This window comes from Equus caballus, chromosome 28, assembly GCF_041296265.1.
Source record: "Equus caballus isolate H_3958 breed thoroughbred chromosome 28, TB-T2T, whole genome shotgun sequence".
Classification (NCBI taxonomy): domain Eukaryota; kingdom Metazoa; phylum Chordata; class Mammalia; order Perissodactyla; family Equidae; genus Equus; species Equus caballus.
In genome coordinates, this window is record NC_091711.1 from 12,345,589 (window position 1) to 12,371,916 (window position 26,328).

Consider the following 26,328-nt stretch of genomic DNA (forward strand, 5'->3'; position numbering starts at 1 on the left):
AGAATGGTTGCAGAAGGGGTAGATAAAAGGGGTGGGTAAGAAGGAAAGATGGTAGAAAATATAGAAATACCCCACACTAGTATCCCAATTGTATAGTTGTCTCTATGCAACATGTATTACAAATCTCTTGAGATCTGCTTTGTATCTCTTAAGTTTCCTATTGCCGCTGTAATGAATTACTACAAATTTACTAGCATAAAACCACACAAATTTAATATTTTCTAATTCTGGAGGTCAAAAGTCCAAAATGGGTTTCACTGAGCTAAAGTCGAAATGCCAGCAGGGCTGATGCCTTTTTTCCCCAACTTTATTGAGGTATAATGAACTGTGTAAATTTAAGGCATATGATGTGATGATTTGATTTATGTGTATATTGTGAAATGATTATGATGATAAGGTTACTTAACACATCCATCACCTCACATAATTACCTGTGTGTGTGTGTTGAGAACATTTCAGATTTACACTCTTAGCAAATTTCAAGTCTACAATACAGTATTGTTAACTACGGTCACTACGCGGTACTTTAGATCCCCTAATCTTGTTCATCTTATAACTGGAAGTTTGTACCCTTTGACCAAGATCTCCCCATTTTCCCCATCCCCCTAGTCCTTGGTAACCACCATTCTACTCTTTGTTTCTACGAATTCTACTTTGTTTCTATGAGTTCTACTTTTTTAGGTTCCACTTTTAAGTGAGATCATATAGTATTTATCTCTATGACTTCTCTGACATTTCATTTAGTATAATGCTCTTGAGGGTCCCCACATTGTCACAAATGGCAGGATTTTTTTTTTTTTGGCTGAATAATATTCCATTGTATAAATACACTACATTTTCTTTATCCATTCACCTGTTGATGGACACTTAGATTGTTTCCATATCTTGGCTATTGGGAATAATGCTGCAAAGAACATGGGGGTGCAAATAACTCTTTAAGATAGTGATTCTGTTTCCTTCAGATATTTACCCAGAATGGGATTGCTAGATCATATGGTAGTTCCATTTTTAGAGGAGGAACTTCCATACTCTTTTCCATAATGGCTGTACAAACTAATTTTTTCTTTCTTTTTTCCTTCCTTTCTTCCTTTCTTTCTCTCTGTCTCTCTTGCTTTCAAGGTTAGCCCTGAGCTAACATTCATGCCAATCTTCTTCTATTTTGTGTGTGGGATGCCTCCACAGCATGGCTGATGAGTGGAGTAGGTCCCCCCCAGGATCCAAATCTGTGAAACATGGCGGCAGTAGCAGAGCACGTGGAATTTTAACCAGTCAGCAACAGGGCCAGCCCCAGAAATATTCTCTTTTGAAGCTGTAAGAGAGAATCCATTTCTCTGCCTTTTCCAGCTCCTAGAGGCTACCTACATTTCTTGGATTATGGTCCCTTCCTCCATCTTCAAAATCAGTAGCACCGAATCTTTAGCTATGATTCGGAAACTCCTCTTTCACTTATAAGGTCCCTGGTGATTACATTGGGTCCATCTGGAAAAGCCAGGATAATCTCCCCATCTAGAGATCCTTAATCACATTTGCAAAGTTCCTTTTGCCACTTAAGGTAACATAATCACAGGTTCCAGGGAACAGAATGTGAACATCTTTGAGGGGTCATTATTCTGCTTACCACAAAGTCTAAGTTAAAACATAAGAAGCAGTTTCGAATGGACTTTGACTTAATTCTTATGCATCATTACATTTGGGTTAAATAAAATGTAAGCTTAATTCATTAGAAAATGAAAATATTGTTTTTCATAGAGAGCTTTTAGACTAGTCTATTATTTTCTGCTGAAAGGACTTTAAGTGTCAAAAGTCTTGTTATAAAATTCCATTTAATGATAATTGGGTAACAATAACAATAAGCTAATAGCTTTCTGCTAGTAGCAATATTTTGATGAGGCTATTTTTGATGGATTAAAGAAATCACTTTTGGCAGTATCTTGTGCTGTTATTTATTTGCTTCACTGGTGTTTTTAAACATAAAAAGTTGTATTAAAGAGGCTTCAAAGCTTGATAAGCATCGTTTCCTTTGTAGACACTTATAATGTGCACATTTTAAACCTAATAACATAAAGACACTGGAATTTCTCAAACTATTCAATCTATGGTTTTTCCTCTGCATATAGTTTTCCCTCTATAAAATTGAAGGGATAATGAACAAAACTGCTGTGAAGATTAAATGAGATAATTTAGGTAAAACTGCAGCACAGTTGCTGGCCTATAATAAGTAAGTCTCCAATAGATTTTTAGCCTAATTCCATGAGATTTGCTCACTAATATTGAAACATATTTCTATAAATACTACAAATAGATAATACCGTGGATGTTTTTTCTTACTAAACTTACCAAATTTTAAATTTGGTTGCTGTATACAATAAATTTTTTAACATGAGCATTCAATTCAAGTAACTCCATTTAATTAAAAATGGCAGTTTATATTATAATTAACTATTCAGTCAAGTTTTCATATGGGTACACAAAATGATAACATTAAGGGTGTTTTTTTTTTTCTGTATCTAAAATATTCCAGTAAATTGTGGGAAAATTTTGTTAATTTCATATATTCAATACAGCATACTCAAAGTTAAAATAAAGCTATTCAGAAGATCAACTGAAAGCAAATCTAGAAGACAGCAGAGCTTTAAGAAATAAAAGTCACAAAATAAGGTTTTTAGCGGTTGTAATTTACCTTCAAGTTGCACTATTTCAAATTTCTTCCTGTAATTCTATGTTCTTATCTCTTTAACTCCTTTTAATTAAATAATGTTCCAGTGCTTTCACTGTCTATTTTCTTTTTGTCAAGTTGTCAACTGATTTCTGTCTTATCCTGTGTAATTTAAGAGACTTTTCTGTAGCTCTCTGAGAGACTTTCACACGAGTCCAACTAGAAGAATGATTCACAAGGTTCACAGTGAAGGTTCATTATTAATACTGTCTTGCCAGCAATGAACATGTAGGCTCCGTCCTTCGTGCATGGCAGGGTTTTAACCAGATCAAAAGAGGTAGAAGCTTTTAAATGAGGTATTGTGAATGACATCACTGGTTACTTTAATTTACTTTTTAAAAAAAATATGATTGTTTAACGAGACTAGAGAACTATAAGAAAACATGTCTTTGGGTGTGTGCTTATCCATAACCTTCATAGAAATATTTCTTTGGCTGACAAGACAATTTCAGAAGTTGTGATTTTAAATGTCCTTAGATTAACATCGAGTAGTCAATTATAAGCTAGAATAATATGCATGGTAAGTATTCTACACTGAAGCCAAATGCAAGGAGAGCAAACATGGAGAATTTTCTCAGTTTTGAAGAGAGGTTAATTTTTAAGTGTTTCTGCTTCATCAAAGTACTCCTAGCTTGTGTTCAGCAATCACTGGTACTAATGATGTTTATGGAGCGAGAAGAAAACAGCACTTTTTCTTACCATTTTAGTACCCAATGTCTTTGATTGCAACAGGAAAGTCAAATTGCTTCTTCTGATTAATCTCAATAGTTAAATAATTCCTTTCCAGGCAAAGGGAAACCCTAAATGTTTCCACAAGCCCCTGTGTTTTCTATGTACATGTGTAGGGGGTGCCAAATAAGAAAATAGATTAGCTGTTAGTAGATGGACAACTGTAATAGAAAAATGTTTGTTTGAGTATACTTATATGTGCTTTATTATTTTAAACAGAGCCTGTAATTCTGAAGCCTCTCCTCTTATCTAGCAATCATCTCTTTCTCCTCCCAATTGCCCTAGCATATCCACTGATCTCCTCTCAGTGTATTCATCTCATTCTTTGTATATTTATTGGTGTGTATGTTTATGTTCCCACATACACTCTGAGCTCTCTGCATTACCCACAATCCTTAGCCCTATGCCTTGAATATAAAGCAATAGCTAAAATTGAGTTCTTGCTCTGCTCTGGATGCCATCCTAAACTTTTCAGATACCCTTTAATCTTCAAAGGCGATGAACTAGGTACCACTATCATGTTCACTTTGTAGAGAAGGAAACTCACTCAGAACAGTTATGCAATCTAGCCAGAGTCCCACAGCCTGAAAGTGGCCAAGCCGGAATCCAAGCCAGGTTTTAGAGCCACTGAATATCTCACCACTGCCCTGCCTCCTGAGACCCTGAGTGGGCGAATGACCCTATGACTGACTTTGACATTATATTTGTCACTATGATATTATATTTGTCACTAGATATTATATTTCACTACCACTATGATATTATATTTTTCTGTTCATTTGATTATGCCCAGAACATATTAATAGAACCCCTAGCATTTGATTTGATTAGATGAGTAATAGCAGCTAATATTTATTAACTTTTTAACATTTGCCGGGCACTGCATCTTATTTCAATCTTCAAAAGACTAGGAGGTACCTACCAATTTACCTGCTCTTTGGAGATGAGGACCCTGAGGACCCTGAGGACCCTAAGGCAGACAGAGCTTAGATAACTTGCCCAAGGTTGCACCACTAGTGAATGGCGGAGCCAGGGTTTAAACTCAAAGGTCCAACTCCAGAGCTGGGCTCTGAATGAACAAGCAATGGACTAATGGAAATCTAGCTTGGAGGGGCAGGGAAAGCTGTAGCGAGGAGATGACATTTGACGTATCTGGAAGGACAAAGTGGAGAAGATAGAAACAACACTGTAGGCAGAGGAAACATGGATAACGGAAGGCCAAACGGTGTTCCCAGAGCACCACAGGCCCTCAATAAATACAGATAAGCGAGTGAGTGTCTTTATTGAGTTGGGTGGATTGAAAGGTTTTGCATCTAGAAGTGTTTTATTACTAATGTTCTGTGCACCTTTTTTTTCTTTCAGTGCCACCGTGGGCCTTAATTGCCATAGCCATAGTCGCAGTCCTTTTAGTCCTGACCTGCTGCTTTTGTATCTGTAAGAAATGCTTGTTCAAAAAGAAAAACAAGAAGAAGGGAAAGGAAAAGGGAGGGAAGAATGCCATTAACATGAAAGATGTGAAAGACTTAGGGAAGACCATGAAAGATCAGGTAATGTATTCATTCCATATTCCTTCTTAGAACATTTTATTGAAAATTAAAATATAATGATTTTATGCCAGATAAGTATAGAAACAAACAACTTCTGGACACATGTCGTTATTGTAGAGATGATTTGAAATCCTTTCAGTCATTACTCGATGTCCCAAAGTGCAGTGGAAACATTTGGTAGGACTTTCCAGTCTCCCAAGCATAGAAACCAGAAAAAGGCATCCATGACCATCAGGGCCATCTTGATAGGGCCAGCATGTTGGAAGGATACATGAATATTTTCATTACATCTCTTTAGCCACTCTTAATTGTGTTTAGAGTTAGAGAAATTGAATAAAAAGTATCTGAATGTTCCCCCTCTTGTGCAGGGCAACTTTCTAACATTATCCCGTTCATAATCACTGTTAAATAACGGAGTTTTATAGGTGTTCATCACACGTGATGAAAGCCAGCATTCCTACATATCCATCCAGCTCAGTAGTTAGTGCTCAGGAATAATGAGTTATACAGGGAAAGGAAGAGAAGTATGAGCTGCTCCTAAAGAACATGGCAGAATCTTTAAGGCAAAATTCTTATTTCCTCACCTAGGGACAATTAAAAGCATAAGGTAGGTTATGAAATCCATCTGGCTGGGTTATCTTCCCAAGCCTAAGGAAGTTATTTGGATGTCCTTTACATTGTTGTCTATTTTTACTAAATTATTTGGATGATTTGGTTCAGAATGAAGTTCACTATCAAGAATTATAATGATTAAATGCCTCCACTTATTTCTTGAAATCATATTCATATTGAATATTTATAAAGAACATTTAATTCATATTAAAAAACATAAAGATTGTTCATAGAAATAACATTGTCAGTTGTCAATATTTCTCTTCAAACAATTCAAAAGTTCTACTTATTCCCAAGTAGCAACATGCATAGGCAGTTTTATAAATTCTTTTTATAGTGTTAATTACTATTAATTGAACTCTTAAATATGTAAATCTCCTTAAGAACAATTTAGTCAAGGAAGGCATTTTAGTACATTTGCATAGACCCAGTTAACCACACACTCAGAACCCTAACCCCTCTCCCAGCTGGAGTTTCAAACACTTTTCTCAGGGACACGATACTACTGACAACAATTTCACAAAGCCTCATTCTTCACTTGCTACACTTTGGTTTGGTTTCAGAGCCGTAGAATGGATATTATGCCTGTGGTCATGCTCAGAGAGCTTTGTCCTGAGCTCAGAGTAATAACGGTTACATTTTTCTGAAAGTTTCAGAAGCCCACGCACAAATGTTCAACCACAGATGCCTAATAAGGTTTTTTTCTCTTCTTTGGTTAATTTGTTACATAGAAACTGAAATTTTAAGTCATGTCTTGCTTTATTTCAACATTTCCATAGCAAGCAGGATTGGATACAGATTTCCTTAACAGATTTGAATAAGTGTAGAAAGAATCTCCTAGATAGACATAGACTGAGCGATTTTTACATGAATTTCAGCTGTATCTGTGAAGCAATAATTTGAAAATACGAAACTATCACTTTCCTAGCTACAATAAAATTCAAATGTGGTTTTCCTGTATCCTAGAATTAACAGTTAAAAGCACCAAATAATGTTAAATGATAACCATAGCGTTTCTTCCTAGCATAAGAAATCTGTACTTTTCTTTGTGGAATTTGTTCTATATGATGTAAGATTGTAACTTATAGCATGGTAGTGATGTTTATTACTCCCGTTATGACCTGGATAAATGACCAAGATCTCAAACACGGTAAAAACAGAGAACTGATGGTGGTTAACTTTTCATTGATCACCTATTCCTTTGGATGGGAAGGGAAGAGAAAGTGGCCTAAACAGGAAAATACTAGGAAGTCAGTACTAGTTTATAGCAATCTACTGTTACAACATAGCATTTAGGATTTCAACTACTCAAAAAGATGTTTTTAATCATTTTAAGTAGATCACATTTTCTATTTTGGATTTTTACAGGTCTTGTTTTATGAACAATTAAATGTACAGAATGAAATATAATTTGGACAAGTGAAGATAGGCCCCATTGGTAAATAGTTATACAATAGTAGCTTCTGATACTTTTTAAGGCAGACAGAAATAGCTAATAATGGGTTCTATCGTTTTATGAAGAGGAAGGATGAAGCAGTAAAATCAAATGTACAGACTTTAAGATGCTGTGTCACATGATGATCATCCAATCACCCAAATTCAAAACAGCATAAACACAAAGTAAAATTATTCTTCAATAATTTTATTTTCAGAATATTTTAAACAGAATATTAATGTGCATATGGGGAAGACAGTAAAGATGTATATGCCTCTCTCATTTAAAACAGGACAGATGTGAGAGGCATTTTAGATATGATTTCTTAAGATACATAGGCTCTAGGGCAATCAATAAGTTTTTATTATTTCAATCCGTATAAGAACTCACAGAAATTCAAATTTCAATGTTTATGGCTACATGTCTCTACGGTAAGGTTTCATAACTAAGGAAGAATTTTAAAATATTCTGCAATGACAACAGAAGGTAACTATAGGTAGTGTATTTACACAGCATCAGAAATATACTTAAGGTTTTTTTAATGCCTTAAAACTTGAGAACACTAAGAATTCGGAGGGACAAGATCAACTTGCAAAGTCATAGGTCTGGAAAGGTCATTTCTCCATGGTTTTCACTAATGTGTGTGGATATTTTAATTTTTATTTCTTCCTTCTATGTCCTCCCTATCTGTGTTGTGTCTCATGACTGTTCTGGACTGTCCCTGGCGGTAGGTTTCCTCTGCTCTTAGACACCCCTGGTCAGCACTCTGGTACATTTAGTGGCCTGGCAGCTGGGGCTCCACAGCGGAGAGTGTTCCATTCTGACACACATCAAGAGGCTGAACTAAATTGGTTTTTTTTCTTTTTTTAAGGATAAAGGCTTCTCACTTCAAACGTTACTAACTGGTTAAATAGAAAAGTATTAGAAAGCTCGAGTTTTTAAGTGATGGGCACAGAAAGAAAAGTTGGTCTCTCATGGTATTTTAGTGTGTCTTATCAAATCCAAATCTGAAAAATTTAACTTAGAATGAACAAACGCTCCTTCTGATGGTTGTAAACCAAGCACCTTCTGAACGTCGCAGCAAGCCAGAAGCACGTGCACTAAATCTTTGAAATTTAAAACAAGGTCTGATGTTCCCAGCACAGCTTTTTCTGCTGCAATTTACCAAACTCTCAGAACTGCTGGGTTTACAAGCTTTTTTTCCTCTGTCTTTTGTTCTGATGCGGGAGGGGCTGTTGCTCTCAAGATATTATAATAGCTACTGATTTAACAGGTTTGAATTTAACATGTTGGTACAGAAAATGTCTTGCTTAAGCTCAGCCTTTGGGACAGGAATAGACTTAATCACTTCACTGATGAACAGTGGCACTGAGAAATTATCAAAAATTTAGGCCTATTTCGTGGAGAATAATTGCAGAGCTGGTCCTGCACCTTTTATTAGGGCAAAACCACTTGGGGAGAAGGAGTTTTAATATCGCAGCTATTTCAAATTGCACTGGGCTGAAACACGATATGTAAATTGTCAGTTCTGAAAGAGACCTTTGAAAAAGTATTTTAAATCCGCGAAATTTTGTATTATTATGATAGAGTCACATGAAGATTTTTCAGACAGAAATATGCATTAAATAGTTCGATATTATTTTATATAAATTGAAATCTTACAAGGAGGCAAGTTACCTAAGCTGCAATTTTCCAAGCAGATCTATGACCGAGTTCAAGACTTACACACAGCTAACTTTTTGAAGGGACAACCTGCTTTCACTGCCTCCAGTCCTATAATTAAACTCAGTAGTCTTTTCTTGTCACTTTACTACCATGGTCCCTTTAGTGACCACCCCGCCCAAGTTAGAAGATTAATATAAATTTTTTAATAATCATGTTGTTTCATACCTTTGGCTCTCAGTAAATCAACATTTTACTCTTCAAGGAAACATCCAAGTATAAATAAAACTTTCCAAATTAAATGACGTATGGCTAACCAGATTTGAAAGGTTTCTACACAGATGTAATAACGGTAATTTTCAATTTTCCAAACGCATTATAGGCTCCTGAAAATTTTCAAGAAGCAAAAAAGGGGAGGCATCTCTGACTGCAGCTCAGTTCTGTTTAGATGATCTTCCCACTCGAATGAGTTCTATTAATATGATGCCACCAAGTCTCAGTTTTTTAGGTTCAAATTTGAGTTAGCCGGGTAGAGCCAAATTAGAAAATCTTGTCAGTTCCAGCACTGAGGGTGCCATTTTGAATCACCACTGAGGGTCTCTGTGTACACCTATGAGTGAGGAGAAAAGCTTTCCCTCAGCAGAGAAGGAAGGACCACGGGTCTGGGAGGAGGGGGTGCTGGGGTGGTGGAGCCATAGTCTGATGACTCGGAGCCTTTCTGAGCCTGAGTACACTTCTTGCCTTTGAGTTCTACAAGAATTCTGAGATTTAATTTGATTAGTGACAAGAGTTAAGATTCCTTTATTTTGTCAGAGATATAAAGCAGTTGACCACTCGTATGTCTTATCCTGATTTCTGTGAAATTTTACAGTAACACACACACATATACACAAGAAAGGCAATGAAAATGCCATAATCAAAAACTAGGAGAGAATATTTGGTATCTACAATAACGGAAAGGCTGAGACCACTAAAATACAAAGAGTCTCTACAAATCAACAAGAGATAGCACAAGAGAAAAATTTGCGAAAGATTTATACTGGCAGTCCCCAGAAGAAAAAATACAAATGGTTAATATAAAGATTTTTAAATTTTTTGACCTTCCTAGTGCTCAGGGAAATGTAACATTTTATCATTTCTAATTTTTAATAATAACTATGTATAGATTTCTAATTATTTTTTCCTAATTATTTAAAGCAACAAGAATGCACATCCTTAGACATAAAGCTTCTAATATTTATAATCTTTAATATCTTGGATTTTTTAGCAAAATTTTTGCACTTGCTAGGAAAATACATTATATATTTTTATTTTTAAAACAGAGGAGCATTTGGTTGTATTTTATGAAATAATGAGCTTTCTAGAATTTTAATTTATATTACACTTAAGTTTTAGGTTATAAAGAATATTCAGTTGTTCCAAATTGAGTTTTGAGATTTCAGTATCATGATTTTTGTTCGTGATTGCAAAATGAATTTTTATACCCATTTGATTTTCACCAAATTGCAAACATAACTCTTCTTATCTTTTGATATCAAATAGACATATAAATCAATTTAATTCAGCCTAGCTTTCTGTGGAGCTGTTATGAAAATAAAGTGGTAAACTTAACAGTGGAAGGGGAGTCGATTTTTCTTTAAACATGCATTTGCTGGTGGCATGTTTTTTTCTCTTTTTCCATAACCATTGTAAACGTATATATAAAACATAGGAAATTAAAATTTTCTGAGAACCGCTTACTCAACTATCTTTTTCATAGGAAACAAGCAAGAAAGGCCATGCATTTCATATAAATTACTCCATGCATGTAACAATAATGTTTTACATGATGCTTAGATCTCTTTCAACTACATGAATGTGAAATCTGGTCTGATCAACAGCATGTTTATCATATTCTGAAAGAAGCAGTTTTATCAGAGCCAAATATAATACCGAGTTGACATGTTCTTTGCAACAACTTTACATTTTTTGCTTGCAGTATACTGAGGGGCTTCTTCCATTGCTTCCATGTTGCTTGCTGATTGGGGAAAAAAATTCCGTGCACAAATGGAATTTAAAAAATATGTAAGCAGCAAATGTGAATGTGTGTCAGACAAACTGAAATTTCCAGCATCTTAGTGCTTGCTTCTAACAGCTTGGAAGTATAACCACAGTCCCAGCTTAATCAGGGTTTTGATGAAAATTCACTTGAATTCACATATCATCCATTTCCCTACTCATAGGCCCTGAAGGATGATGATGCTGAAACTGGACTGACCGATGGGGAAGAAAAAGAAGAACCCAAAGAAGAGGAAAAATTGGGAAAACTGCAATATTCACTGGATTATGATTTCCAGAATAACCAGGTCCGAGGGGAAAAATGTCTTCTAATTCCATTACATTTTCTGAAATTACCAAGTAGAAACTGAAGCAACATACTTCTTAAAACATTTCACTTGCTGCGAGGGGAAAATGCAATTATCAAAGCTATTGATGAAATAATTTCTAAGTGCAGGCAGTCCCCTACTTGCTAATTTAACTTCCGGTAATTAGAATTCACAGTATTCAACCGATTACAGCAACTTATGGCACTTAGAGCAGGCAGGCAGAATACAAATTAACCCGAAGCAGTCAGTCTGATTCTGAAAGCTCCTAGCCCCAGGCCGGTCCCACAGGTCCCTCGGGCTGAGCTAGAACTGTTTTCCTTGGGCTTCATGAATTTGAATCCAAACAGGGGAAGGCGCATTTGAGTTAGCTCAGCATTCAAGCCAAAGCTTTGAAACATACTGTAACAGTTTGAGAAGGAATCAAAGATGGAAACTCGATGTAGCCCATCAATTTCAAAGGCAGGAATGCCTTAAGTACTCTCATGATGCTTGATGACGTTCCTAGTACTAACAAGACAGCAGTTCTAGAAAAGTAGAAAGACTAGCAACTTGCTTTCTAGTGCCATGGCTGCTGTCCACAAAGTGAAAAGGCACTAAAGGAGGAAAGAAAACACGTTCCTGCTTCAATTTCTCAAAAAGCCATGAGGCGCCACCTAGATTAATGACAATATGAACGCTTTTTATTGACTGCCTGTTAGAGAGGTAGCTCAAAGATAACTGTTAAAAATCTCTTTACATAAAAAGACCTTCTAGATTCCATGACATTGATGAAGATGCCCCTTTACCTTCTGAATCGTTTAAGAAATTAAAAAGTTAGGTAAGAATAGTGGAATCGGCTGAGTTAGAGATCAGACTCTCAAGAATCCTCAGGGCATAGCCCTCCTCCCAAGAGGGGAGTTTTAAATCTCTCCAGTTTGTTTAGCTTCACTCATCTTCTTGGGTGAGGATGAACTGATAAATGTAAATCCAGTTACTCTAAAGCCTGTGTGAATTATTTCCAGTTTGATGAGGAATGAGCAATAAATAAATCAAACACCGATGCTCAGCTCCGACGACTAACCTCCAAAGGCAGTAAGGCTGTGAGAGCTCTAAGCAACTGCAGAAATTCGGAGTTTTATTTAGGAATTGACAGTTCCAATAATGTCTTCACTTTTTGAAGTTTCCAGAGGGTTCCTCACGAAGAATGCATTGATATGCTCTGTCATATTAAAAATAATTTTGTTTGATCAGCTTCATTAGAGCCCTAGCTAGTTATTTCATAAAACATTCTAGAAAGCAGTATATTGGCTGTGGATACAGCTTTATAGGTATGGATTTACACAGATTCATAAGTATACCATTTATAATTAATTAAATAGGGCATTCGAGGTCATTTCTATCACTTCTACCAAATTTTGATCATCAGGACTTGGTTGAGAGCAAAACTTCCTATTATTTATATATTCTAGGGAAGTCTAAGGTCAACCTACGTTATCCTAACATAAAATTTTTTCCTGAAATTTCACCTTCCTTTATATATGTATGCAGTATTTTTCTACTAATTTATTCTACTTTCCTATTTTCTGGTAGAAATCTAGTGGTGTCTCATCCTGCTTACTCATAACTTCTAAGTTGGCGTTGAGAACTATATCATTTTATAAAGGAGTATTTTTAAGAAAATAGCAGCACTGAATTTTTTTCTTACTCAAATATATTGAGAGTCTGTTTACTGTTTCCTTTCTAGCAAACATCAAATTTAAAAAGGTGTTTCATTCTGAGGATCTAGAATATTCTACCTGATGAAATTTTGTGTAATATTATGCATTGATTTTTGCAAATGCTGTCAGCTCATCTGATTTATAAAATGATTTCTATGAGTCATGGGAGATAAAGTGTGAGGACCTTCGTAGATAAGGCTGTGATCAAATATACATGTTTGCTTATCAAAACGAAGAGACGACCCTAAAGTCCTCTGGCTGAGAGGCTTTCACGGGGGAGAGAAGCGCGATACTCACTGTCAGGCAGGTCAGAGAAAGGGGTTGTAAGAAGGAACTCCACCCCTGATCTAGTTGTAAAGAGTTCAGGATGTATCGCCAGTGCTTTCTCTGCCCAAAAGAAAATTTATTGAAAAACAGGGAAGGAGAAGATAGAATCTTGCTTATGCACATTGCTATCTAAAGGCAAATTCCAGATACCAACTTGGCAAACCAACAGACCAACTGTTTGCTCTACTAATCACGTCTTTATAATCTGATGTCCTTTTAGCTATTCTTTGACCATCTGTCTGTGTTTTGTTTACCTACAATCCGCCACTCTTATTGCTACTGTTGTATGATGATGCCACAGGATATTGGAGCATTAAAATGGAAACAACAATCATTCAGGGTATTGGTCCATGTTAAAAATTGAACCACCTAGGGGCCAGCCCAGTGGCATAGTGGTTAAGTTCACCCACTCTGCTTTGGCAGCCCAGGATTTGCGGGCTCAGATCCTGGGCGCAGACCTACACACTGCTCACAAGCCACGTTGTGGTGGCATTCCATATACAAAGTAGAGGAGGATTGGCACAGATGTTAGCTCAGGGCCAATCTTCCTCACCAAAAAAAAAAGTTTGAACCAACTAGCCAAAATGCACTTACAAACATGGTGCATCAGTTTTACAGAAAATGGATGTGACTTTTCTTTAAGGAGGTGAATTGCTTTTCCACTCTATTGGTTAAAAAGTCATAGACTCAAATTTAAGGCCCTGATGTGAAAAGCTATGATGTGACTGCATTTACCGGATAGTATACACCTTGAATAACAATGAGTCTACTTTTGTCTCCCATATGGATCTAAACCAGTCTGTTGACACAAAATGTCTGATGACAGGGCATCCAGAATAGTCCACTCTCACCTTTTGTTTTCTTTCAAAAGCATTAAAAATGCCAGCCTACACTCACATGCATAATAAGATATAGCAATGTATCACCGAGAAAACCATCTTGAAGAAATGCAGAGATTTCTGCTGTATTTGAAAAAAAGAAAATCAGAAACTTAGTCATTTAACATTAAAAACCATATCTGTAATCTCCCTTTCCTTTATATGAAGCTGAAATTATATTTCTTTGACTCTGTGTCCTATATTTAAACACAGAATTTAAGATACAATAGTCATTTTACTGTAAGTTAAAACAAACAGTAGCCAACACACAAGTAAAGGTCAATATGATAAAAACTTGAAGATCCTATTTTTAATCTCTATATGCTACCCAACTTGTAAGAAATTTCTATTTAGCTGCTCTGAAGCTCTGGTTCAAAATAAAAATTTCCTGCTTTATAATTACAGACTTGTGATTGTTTAACAATTTATTTCCACTTACAAATCATGCCCTGGAAAGAAAAATAATGCACAAGGGCTTTTAGCAACTGGAAAGTTACTTGATTGCAACCCTTTTGCAAATATGAATTCCATATTTAACTGTAATCAGCAACCTTTTAAAAGCCTCCTTGTGCTTCAAACCAGGCTTCCCAGAGCCTGCATCTGTCGTAATTGGGTTTCTGAAGTCTATATAACTTGCTTCATTTGCCTTCTGCATTCAGATTCGTAACACAATAAGCGTTTATTAAATGCAAGGAGGAAGAGAGAGAATCACAACATGCAGCATCGTGAACAGATCAATCTTTTTCAGTGTCCACTAACATTTGCGTTTGCTGTATTCTGTCATTCATTTCAGCTGCTGGTGGGGATCATCCAGGCTGCCGAGCTGCCCGCCTTAGACATGGGGGGCACGTCCGATCCCTACGTGAAAGTGTTTCTGCTGCCCGATAAAAAGAAGAAGTTTGAGACAAAAGTCCACCGAAAGACCCTTAATCCTGTCTTCAATGAGCAATTTACTTTCAAGGTATTTTTTTGTACTTAGGAGTAACTTGTCCTCTTTTGTTTTCAAGACCAATCTCACCCTGACACACCCATGGACACGCACGTGACTGCTTGTGCAGAGCCTCACAAATAATTCTATTCTGAATATTTAAAATTCTTGTCTTCAGCCCAGTGAGGATTCTTTATTGCCCTGAGATTTGGTCAAAGTAGGATTCAGCTCGGCCATCTCAGAGTGGACTGCAGACTGGAGTAGGACTACGATGTCATATTCACGTCTAAAAAGTGAGGTCGGCTTCAAGCGTCCCAGTGGGCTGGCACCTCTCCCCCCGCCCCCAAATAAAGCCAAAGGAATAATGAAATTATCTTCCTAAGTTTCAGAGTTCCTGAAAATAGCTAAACTCTGTTGCAATCACAAAATAATGTAAGCTATGTTCTATCGTTTAAACAGTACAAATAGATACTACTCTCGTTGCAAAGTTCTGTGTTCACGGGGCAAACTGAGCACTCTAAAGCCATTCCTCTTAATCTATCCGTAAAAAGAATGTGAACATAGCTCTTCTGCATTTCTAGCATTTTTCCTTTACTCTAGCCTCGTCCTTGATGCTCTTCATCTTGGTGAGACACCTTGGTTGACAAGGAATAGCAAAGAGGGATTCTGGCCATGTAATAACTCGACAAGAAAACATGCTCTGCAGGTCAAAGGCTTCTCTGCACGTGAAGTGCTCTAGCTCTTCTCTTGAAGCCATGCATAAAACCAGTTCTTTGGGTGCATATCTTTAATATGTGAAATTTTTTTAATGCGTTACTTAAAGCAGTACATTTCTGAAAAATGAAATGTCTGTGAATATGCCAGTAGGCTAGTTCAAAATCACCCGTCCGTCAGCCAGCCTTAGCAACAGCATATGCTCCTGTGAACAAATATTTATGAAAGAAATGAATGATACTGAGGGCAGGGGTCATTTTCTCAACGCTTGTTTTCAATTTTGTAAAGGAGCAGTGTCTCTATTCACTCTGAAACTTTCGAGTTTTAAGACAAAAGTCTCTAATGTATTGTCAATAATCTTGTTTAAAATCTATGTTTTCTATACCGAAATGGTTAATACTCAGTTCTATACCCAGCAGTAAGAACATTCTGGAAATACTTAGCTTATGAAGAGCTAGTCAGTATGATTAATATACCACAGAACGTAAAACAAAAATAAAACTAAAAAAATATTGCAAATGGTAATCACAATCATTTTATTTGACTATGTATTAATCTTAATTTAGGTCAGCCGTCTCTAACAATAATTTAGTAAGCAGATTCTTAAATTATTTGAAATAATATTGTGGGGGCATTAATTTTGTTTTGAGTTACCTGTATGCTATTTCTAAAAACAAATTATTACTAATAATTTTATTAATTTCTGTGACTTGAAGAAGTATAATTATTGAAATTGCCTACAAAATGTTATCAGGTTTTATTTTATTTCAAGGAAGTTGATCAAACCATAAATCAATCCAAAGTACAATATATTTTGATACATTTAAGAAAAATGCCACTGTTTCTAGGGAATTGGTTGCTTTATCCAGTAGACAGACAACATAGATTATGCATCTTGAAATGTCAATAGGAAATATGACACAGGAATGAAAGCTAAGTGTCTACTGTGTGCCAAGCCTGTGCTAAGTTTCTTACATATATTCACTCAGCCTCAAACCGCCCTGTGAAATAGACACTATTATCATCATCACTATTTGATAGATTAAAAAGTTGAGGTATATTCACTTGCCCCAGGCCTGGGCCTATCTGACCCCAAGCCCAGGTTTTTGGCTGATGCTATCTCAATACAATCTCCAAAAAATCTAGAGAGATTTCAGAAATAAGATTAAATATTCAAGAGTTTATCCCTACTCTAAAATTTCTTGTGTCTTCCTTTGAAATTCAGCTCTTTGGAAGGGTTTATTTTTTTTTCTTCTAAAATGGAAAAAGTACTGTGCCTAGTTTTTAATTGTAATATTTTAGATTCCAAATAGATGACAAATAAATAACAAAAGAGAAACTCTTTGGAAAAACTAAAATTTATTGTATGATGTGGTCAAATATTCTTTCTTCTCATTCCCTTCTTAATATACAGAGTTAATTGAGAAATGTTTGCTGGAGCATAAGACAACCATTTACACTGATAAAATAATAGGAAGTGTATGAAAATTGATCAAACCTTCAATACAAGTCTAAACAATTTCTTAATTAGGCATTTCTACCCGGTTACTGAAGTGTAGCTTACTTGGATTGCACTGCCTTTCCTGAATATTAAAAATGTCGCTAAGAAACATCCCAGCCCATAGCATCTGTCCCAGACATATTCGAACAGCTGGAGAATTCATCAGCTCTTGGCCTTTTGCCACCACTCATCCTAAAGAGTGTCGTACCTAAGAATGAACTTGAAGCTCTGTATTATAATGCACTCTTGATATTCAAAACATCAATTTTCTAGTCAGTTCTTGTCAATCAGTAAATTATTTTAGGGAGTACATGAGGCGCTTCGTGAATTTCATGTAAATCGTCTCTGACTCCTTACCATGCCTTTTAATAAATCATTGCTTCAGTAAACCATGGCTTCCAAATGGCTTGAAAGAGTTAATACAACTTTTGAAACAAGTTATCTACCCCTGAGCAAGTTATGCTCTCACAATGTAACTTATAACAACAATAACAGCAAAATGTTCTACAAAAAAAACATTTATATGGTCAAATTTGCTTGGTTTATTCTTGTATTAATCTTAAAGTGTGTATAGTATGACTACTAGTAGGATCCATTATTAATAATACTAACAGCTTCTAGAACTTTGGCATAAAGTGGTAAATTACTATAGTAATTCTCCATCTTCTCGCAAGTAATTTAAACCTGAAGCGGCTAGTCAAATGATTCAATTTAAGAAAAAGCAAAAGCACAATTATCTCCCTGTTCTGTTTATCCAACATAAATATTAAAATTAGACACTAACCAGGAACATGTTTCTAAGCACTTTTGTGACCAGATGTTTTATCCTCATCTCTTTTTATTTAGGTTCCATACTCGGAACTGGGTGGCAAAACCCTGGTGATGGCTGTGTATGATTTTGATCGTTTCTCCAAGCATGACATCATTGGCGAATTTAAAGTCCCCATGAACACAGTGGATTTCGGTCACGTAACTGAGGAGTGGCGTGATCTGCAAAGTGCCGAGAAGGAAGAGGTAAGAGAAACATTAGCATTTCTAATATGACAAGCTGCACTCACCAGTTGCTACTCACATAATAACCTTTGAGAGATGCTCTTTACAAAGGGTGATGTGGGCCTCCAGCTGCTCACAGCTGGCAGAATAGGGTCAGCAGATTGCATAACTCGTTAAAAAGTATACAGGTATTCTGGGTATTATTTGAAAGAAGAGAGAAAGATTTGTGTACCAGACCTATAGACAACTCCCTGGACACACACACACACACATACACACACCTACTTCTTTAAAAGTACAGTGAAAAATTATCTTATTCTTTGAATTTTTTCACAATAATTTTGTGTTTTCTAGATAAGTTGTGTAGCTATTAAATAGAAATAAAAAGGCACTTTTTCCTTGATTATTTTTGCATATCACAGACCGTTCATCATTTCTCCTGACAATATCAGAGGATGATGGGTGAAACATCGAATATAATACACAAAGGCTGATATTAAATCCATGTTATAAATGACTCGCATTTTTATAGTACTCTTCACATTGTTTTTCCCAGTTTTAACAGTTTAGCCCAGGACTTTACTGCGATTTAAAAAGAGACGTTCAATATCCTTAGTGAATTTAAATAACATAATAATCAATGCTATTTGATTATGCTACACCTGCCTGGCACTAGCATTTTTCTGTGCGAATGTCTCAACTGGCTGATACTGGAAAAGAAAACAACTCTTAGCTTCTCTAAATTCCTAAAGCAACTCCTTTTCCAGCCATTTTCTGGATCTTCACATGCGTTTATAACTACGCAACGGATTGCCAACAGCCTCTGTCATTTAGGATCCCTAGGATCCCATAAGATGTGGTCACTTTGGGGCCACCAGAGAGATCAGAGTGACCCAAGCCTTCAGAGAAACTCAGGCGAGCCCGTCACCTGGGAATCCTCTCAGCCTAAGGTTTTCTAGGACCAATATCCTGAAGTGAGGTTTTAGAACACGCTTGTTGATCGCTATGCTGAAATTGAATTTTACTGGTGCTCTAAAACTATTATCTGGTTGTACCAAAGGAGTCAAAATCATTTGAGTTAAGCTTTGCTTTCTTTTTGGAAGGAAGCGTACATAACCAAATAAGTTAGTCAAAATTAGATTCTTGGATATCAAGATAAATTTAGCGCTACTGTGGATTTTCAAGAACAGCCCAAGGATAATATTGAGTTTTTTAATTTTATGATTTTTATTAGTAGTTCTTCCCTATGAGTAAACTAATATCAACATTAAATCAAACATCTATATGGAAAGACAAACATTCAACCATTCAATCATAATGTTTCTTATCATTTAACAAAGTAGTAATCTGTTGCATTGAATTCTTTCATTTTATTGAGATGTTTGGCTTTGTTTAAATTCCTTGCAGCTGGGGGGCAAAGTGGACCCATAATAAGTGTTTATTGACTGATTGGTTTTTATTAATTCACTGGGTTTTGGTTGGCTTGTTGGCTGAATATCAGAATATGCTCTGTTTGTGCTTCACGATGCCCACCTGCCCAGTGGTTGGCTTACACGGCTCACCTCCATTTTTGTTTTCAGCTGAGTGACTATTTCCCTTTAACGTGATATAGGAAACCTCATAAAACAGATGTCTAGCTTACAGAGTATCTCTGGATGACTAGACCAGGTATAAACTTTCTCATAATAAATGAAATGAGACTCCAATTACATTTTATATCTGAAGAATTCTCACTGATAGGTGCTCTGTCTTTTCATGCTGCTGTCCATTAACTGCAGAAAATTATAGTTGTGTGAATAAATTGAAGTCTTAGATTGGCTTTAATTCTCACAATTTTAAATAAATTGTTTTTCCATTTTGCATGAGCAATTTTGTTCATGATTTTAGTTTGCTTTTGTCTGACAGTGTTAAATGTTATTTTTAATGTCAAGCAAGTGAAAGACACTAAAGAAAGTGAGAAAAAAGGATTTACGAAACAGCTTTGGAATCTAGACAGGAACCACCACTCGGAGAAGTCTGTTGGCATAGACACTTGCATTTTAACGGGTTGAATCCAACCCACTGAGCTCCAACCTTGCGATGTTGATAGAATGGGGAAGGACTTTGTGGCCAGAAAGTTAAAAATGTAAAAGTCATAAGATGATGAAGCAATTATGTAAGTTATAGGATTATGTGTTATTTTAGTGACCAATTAAAATGCATGCAATTTAGGGGAAAAAATGGGAAGGAGCCTTATCTGGAAGTTTCTAAACACACTTTTAAAACATAGGGGGTGTTGAAGAAAGAAGTTATGCCAGGAAGAGCCCTAACAAGCATGCGGTTCCCACTGTTAGATTCTAGCCCCTGGGGAAAACATCGATGGTGGGGTTTCCATTCTGACTTGATAATGTTTCTCTAACACATTCAAAGTCACCTTACTGGTTTAGGTTCACTAGCTATTTTTTTTTTTTTTATGTTGCAAGACTGACCATTCTTTTCCCTTCCACCTCCTCACCTCCCATCAGATGAAAATGGAATTTGACCTGGCAAACAGCTAAACCTTTATCTTCCTTTTGTTTCTTTAAAACAGAAATGAATATCCTCTGAGTCGACAAATGGTTACACATAAAACTCTTTTCTTAATTTTCCCCTTTTCAGTATAAGGCCTCAAAAGTTATCCTCTATAATCAGAATATACAATTCTTCTATTTGCAAAAGGCTTCTGGTATGCATAACTTCAGGCTGTCTGTGCTGGATTTTTGAGATTTTCTTCCTTTTAATCATTCAAAAATATTTATTCATGCCCTCCACAAGTCAAACCTGAAACTTTAAGACCTTCAGACTTTAAGAATAATGCGTTCATTTAATGTTTTCACTTAATTACTTCAAGTATACAATAGCTGTGACTCCATTTTTTGGGATAAATTTTATTGATGATCGTTTTAGAAATTGTCTTAGTCCTGCACCCCAGCATCAAGTACATCTTCAAAGCATTTAGACTCTTTTTCTTTGAGCATTTTTTTCCTAATTTATTTTTCATCCCAATGCCTTCCACTACTACTTATCTCTAAAAACAGCATAAGAAATAGAAACCATCAGAATACGAGTCCTTTTTTTTTTGAGCAAATCTGTCTCATAACTTGACCAGTACTGTTTTGTCTCCATTAGAGAATAAGTCTGTCACCTCTGCTTTGTACAGAATTCATTAAAGAGTGATTTTTAAATGAGATTCTGTAATCCAGTGCAAATGGAAAAAAAATTGATTGCTGAATTAAAACAAGTTGGGACATAATTTAATTAGTACCCAGGCAGAAGGGAAGAGAAACTACTTTAGTGCCTTAATAGAAAATCAATTTTGCAAGAAAATTTCACATTTTTAAGCCTAATTAGAAAAACATTTACTTCACAGAAAAGCATTTGGAGAATACATATTCAATCAAATGACAAAAGTGTTTTAGCTCCCAATGGTCAATTACTTGATACTTCTCTGGAGTAGGTTAGTCATAATTCCTATAGCACCTTTTTTGTGCAAGGATCATGAAAGAAATGGCGCTGTTTCTAAGTACACTTAGCAGTCAGATGGTAACTCGCGCCCTTCAAGAATGTCTGCACAGCAAATCAATGCCCTGAATGGAGATCCTTATAAAAGGTTAAACTGAACTTTAAACGTGGTTGTCAATAAGAAACTTCCTTGTCGCTCACAATCTATCACGTTAGAGAAATGTAACAAAGACACTCCTTTTGATCCATAGCATTCTAGGAAAGTATCCTTATTTGTATTTTTGTAACTTGTTCATTGTCTCTCTTCCCCACTAGACTGTCAGTGCATCCCAGCAGTGGCCATATCTATTCTGCCCCACTGTGAAACCAAGTTTGATCACAGAGGCAAGCACACAGTAGGTGTGCAAAAATATTTTTGAATGAATGAATGGGGAGAGGTGTTTCTTTTACCATGAGAGATGTTTCAGAACTCCCTTTTTAAAGTCCATTTTAATAATAGCAATTGTGTTCCCGTTTTACAAATGAAGACTAAAGTATTCTGAAAGACCATCAACAAAATATCTTAGCCCCAAATCATGAAAATGGTTTACTTCCTGTTTGGTTTTTTTGGTCTACGCCTTAAAAAGAGAGGCGATATAGATGCTCAGCAAAATCATTGTTGCTGTTGTTTTTGTTGATGGTCATGAAAATGGTGATAGTTTTGCTCTCACTTTTTTTTTGTAAAGGTTTATTCAGTATCTCTTTCCTTTCTGTAACCCTCTTTTCATCCTGTTTCCATGATGCACAGAGAGCTTGTGACTTAGCTTAATTTAACTTTTATTTAAAGTTCAGATTTAGTTAAAGCTATGATGTAAGTCTATGGCTTGCAACATGGAAATTTACCCAGAGGGAAATAGGAAAGAATCAGTTCCAAGGAGAATTCAAAGAACATGAACAAAATCTAAGTTTATCATATTTAGAATATTTATTGCTAGTCAAATTTATAACATAACAGATATGATGTAGTGATATTGAATTGTTTTCTAATGTATTAAGACCACGACATATATCAGTGTACTTAGTGTCTTGTGTGCATTTTGTGGGACTTGAAACTTAGTGATTTCCCTTTAAACTATTACAGAAGTAGAGTTGGATTTGATTTTTTGAAATATCTTTGGCCATAGCTCTGGATTACTTTATTCTGAGTCTTCGGTCAGAATTTCAATCACCAATTATAACTGTACTTTTATGCATAATAAGTATTGTCTGCTTCATGACGTGGTTTCTAAGAACATCATAGGAAAAAGCAAACAACTTGAAATATGCCTCTAGTGCATAGGACTGTAATGTGATTGCCTTTCTACTTAAAAAGACTTTTCAGGTACGAAGGGATGAAACCAAAGTCTCATTTCACTGAGTTTCTAAATGAGAATTTGATATCACTTTTTTTTATTGTGAATCCCCTAGAAAAAGTGATATAAATTTAGACTCTAACTTAAAGAATTAAGTGTGGGGGGAGAGATCCTGGGCATTTTCAAAACGCCATTTGATGACATTCATTGTGCCCCCATTGTGATAGTTAACCTACGGCATCACCCTCCCCTTGACAGCTATAACTGCCCAAAGACCTGTGCTCCCAGCCCAACTCCCCTGTTTCCAAAATTAATTTTCGTCAAAGCTACTTCAACTTCTCTAACTAAGCTATAAACACAAATAATAATAATAAAAGCTACATTTACTGAGAGTCCACTGGGTGCCAACCAAAATAATTCTCACAACATTCTTCAAAATTGGCATTATTAAATCTGTTTTACAAAATGAGGGGGGAACAAACCCGAAGCCCAGGAAAGTCCAAGTAACTCGTCCAAGTTCACACATCCAACACCAGAGCGAACATTCAAACACAAGTCCGCAGCCCACACTCTTTCCATTTCACCGTGGTCTTGAAACAGTGTCTCTAGTCTTTTAGCCCCAAAGCATAGCTGTAAATCCAATTTAAATACCCCCCCCCAAAAAAACCCAAAAAACAATTGTTGTAAACCAGTTTTTCTCAGTTTTGGTTTGTTTTTCGAAATCTTAACATTTGGTCAGTTTGTTTTGACAATTTGCAACTGGTTAAAGTCCACATATATATTTTCCCTTTCAAATGTTATAATACATTATAAATGTATGTAGCATAGCAAAAAAACCCCCACCAGTAAATAGCTATGGCATTTTTGTTTCTTATTGATAATATTTCCTAAATACTCAGCATGAATTCCTGCCCAGGATAAAGCTCTGAAATTCAAGGGAACTCATTAGTACAAACATGTTATTATTCACTCATGAGTGCTGATGAATTTAATGAAGGCAAAGGGATTTTGTTTTCCATTTAAAAAAACTTCATTAAATAGAATACAAATTCCCATCTATTCACTCAAAACATATATCGAATATCTGTGAAATTAGCACTGCAAAGTGTATAAAACGGAAGGTTAAGATTCGCATACAGGAAATGGTTAATATTAGTAGCAAAATTTCATAATGCAAAGTAATAACAAAAGAAGCTCCACAGAGAGCCAAACAAGAAGTATAAATTAAAATGTACCGTACGTTTTTAAACAAAAAAAAGAGTGGATAGGGAGGCTGCATGGAAGAATTGAAAAAAAGCGAACTAGTCTTTAAAACTGAGTAAAATTTAAATAGGCAGAAAGAAAGTGAGACTGCCTTCCAGACGTTAGGAAAGAGATCATCAAGAGCAAGTTTACGGAGCTAAGACCGCCAATGACAGGCCCAGGTAAGGGTGGAATGAAAGCTTGAACAGATACCCTGAGAAATAAGATTGAATGAGGTAGTGTAGTGACAGTTTGTCCCTTAAATCTCAGACTGATGACTCCAGATGCAGACACTAAGCAAAGCCTGTGAAACTTGTTCTTCCCAAGGAAAAGAGTTGGAATATGAAAGCTAGACCCGCCCCTGTGCCAAGCACTCTACTCTGCCTTTCTCACATTACCTCATGTAATCCTCGGAGCAGTTCTGTGGGGTAACTCTTCATGTCCTTATTTTTCACATTAGAAAATGTAACTGGCCCAGTGCCACCCAAAAAACAAGCAACAGAACAAAGATTTAGACCCAGGTCACTCTGACTCCCAAAAGCATTTTTCCTCTACTCTGCCATATTGCCACTTACTTGACTGACGCTTAGTGAATGCAAGGATGTGGTCTATGTTGTGTACCTTTTTATCCCCTGTGTCTGGTACTGTGCCTAGAATATCCAAAGTACTTAAATATTTAAGTTAACTTGTTGGACAAATTAGAATTAAATGAAAATTTTCTTTAACAAACATGCATCGTGAGTCATATCACCTTCAAGGAAGTCATTTTTTTTTTTAAAGATTTATTTTTTTCCTTTTTCTCCCCAAAGCCCCCTGGTACATAGTTGTATATTCTTCGTTGTGGGTCCTCCCACTTGTGGCATATGGGACACTGCCTCAGCATGGTTTGATGAGCAGTGCCATGTCCGCACCCAGGATTCGAACCAACGAAACACTGGGCCGCCTGCAGCGGAGCGCGTGAACTTAACCACTCAGCCACGAGGCCAGCCGCTAGGAAGTCATCTTTTATTGTTCTAGTTGCATTGCTTATATGTAGCCCAAAATATTTTTAATTCCAGCTCCCCCTCCAAAAGTCTCTCTCAGTGTACAATGTGTGCTTTTCTCTGTCCTTGGTAGTGGCTTGCCTTTGACTTTAAAAGGTAAATTTTATTGAAATGGCCATAAACTATTTAAGGTGAAGTATGGACTATGAGTTGATGATCAAATTGAGTAAAGAGTTTTAGTTACTGTGGCAAAGTAATGAGGTAGATATCCTTGTGAGACTTATATTCTAACTCTGACCAAAATGTTTTGAGCATTAGTAGCATCATTACATGATCTCTCAACAGGTCACTATGGGAAAAATCATCATTGGGAGATATAAATTCTGATACATGAGTGCCAAGGAAATTTAATTGTTTTGATAGATACTAATGTAGGTGTTAGTGTTTCTTTTTATTCAAAGACTAAAAGGAGTGAGAGTTTTCAATTGAATTTTAAATAAGGCAGAGCAAGGTGGCTTGGAAGCATGGATTTCATGAATATGGATTGGCAGAGCAGAAAGTGAAGAGTGGGAGTTGAAATGAGAACAAATAGAAAACAAAAGTAGAATGAGAAAAATGATACAGACAAGAGCATTCTTGCCTACATCTGGTTTTCTTATTATTGAAATAGTGAAAAGGATTTTGAGTGGTAAGCAATGTGATCAATGCAGGAGAATATCTTGTTCTGTCGTGTCTTCCATCTTCCATACAGTTGGATCTTTTACAGTGTAATCTTTTCTGGTGAGTTCATCATATGTTTTGGACCATTTTTATTATTATTATCTTGTTTGTGAATGCTTCAAATTAAATGTTTTTACCTTCTGTCTTACTCCTACCTCACTTTGAGCAGGCCAAATGTTTGCATTGTGAAATCTTTAATCCATTACAGTCTGTTACTCTGCAATTAGATGAAATGTCGGCAATGAGTCATCCTATTTGTACTACAGAATAAAGGAGAAGAATGAGGACTTGCTGATAAAAGAGCTTCAATAGTTAAAGGATGAAAGAGAGAGGGAACACACATACACACGCAAACTTACTTGTGTTAAACATGGCTAAAATTCTTTTCAATTATAAACAAGAGGCCTTAAATATTAAAAATAAATAATTTATTCCTTCATTTTTTCAGCATATATTTATTAACCTCT

The 26,328-nt window shown here is 36.0% G+C and overlaps 1 protein-coding gene across 10 annotated transcripts in view; it reads left to right on the forward strand.

The window, feature by feature from the left end:
• Positions 1 to 26,328, forward strand: part of SYT1 (synaptotagmin 1) — a 518,336-nt gene that overhangs the window by 368,515 nt on the left and 123,493 nt on the right. For 5 of the 10 annotated variants that reach the window (XM_070254462.1, XM_070254461.1, XM_023631054.2 and 2 more), the window contains 4 exons: positions 4,808 to 4,992; positions 10,924 to 11,046; positions 14,763 to 14,930; positions 17,959 to 18,126. In XM_070254462.1, the coding sequence (XP_070110563.1) occupies positions 4,808 to 4,992; positions 10,924 to 11,046; positions 14,763 to 14,930; positions 17,959 to 18,126 (644 nt within the window). The remainder of the gene's footprint in view (positions 1 to 4,807; positions 4,993 to 10,923; positions 11,047 to 14,762; positions 14,931 to 17,958; positions 18,127 to 26,328) is intronic. The other 5 variants (XM_070254465.1, XM_070254466.1, XM_070254464.1 and 2 more) reach the window with 1 other exon arrangement.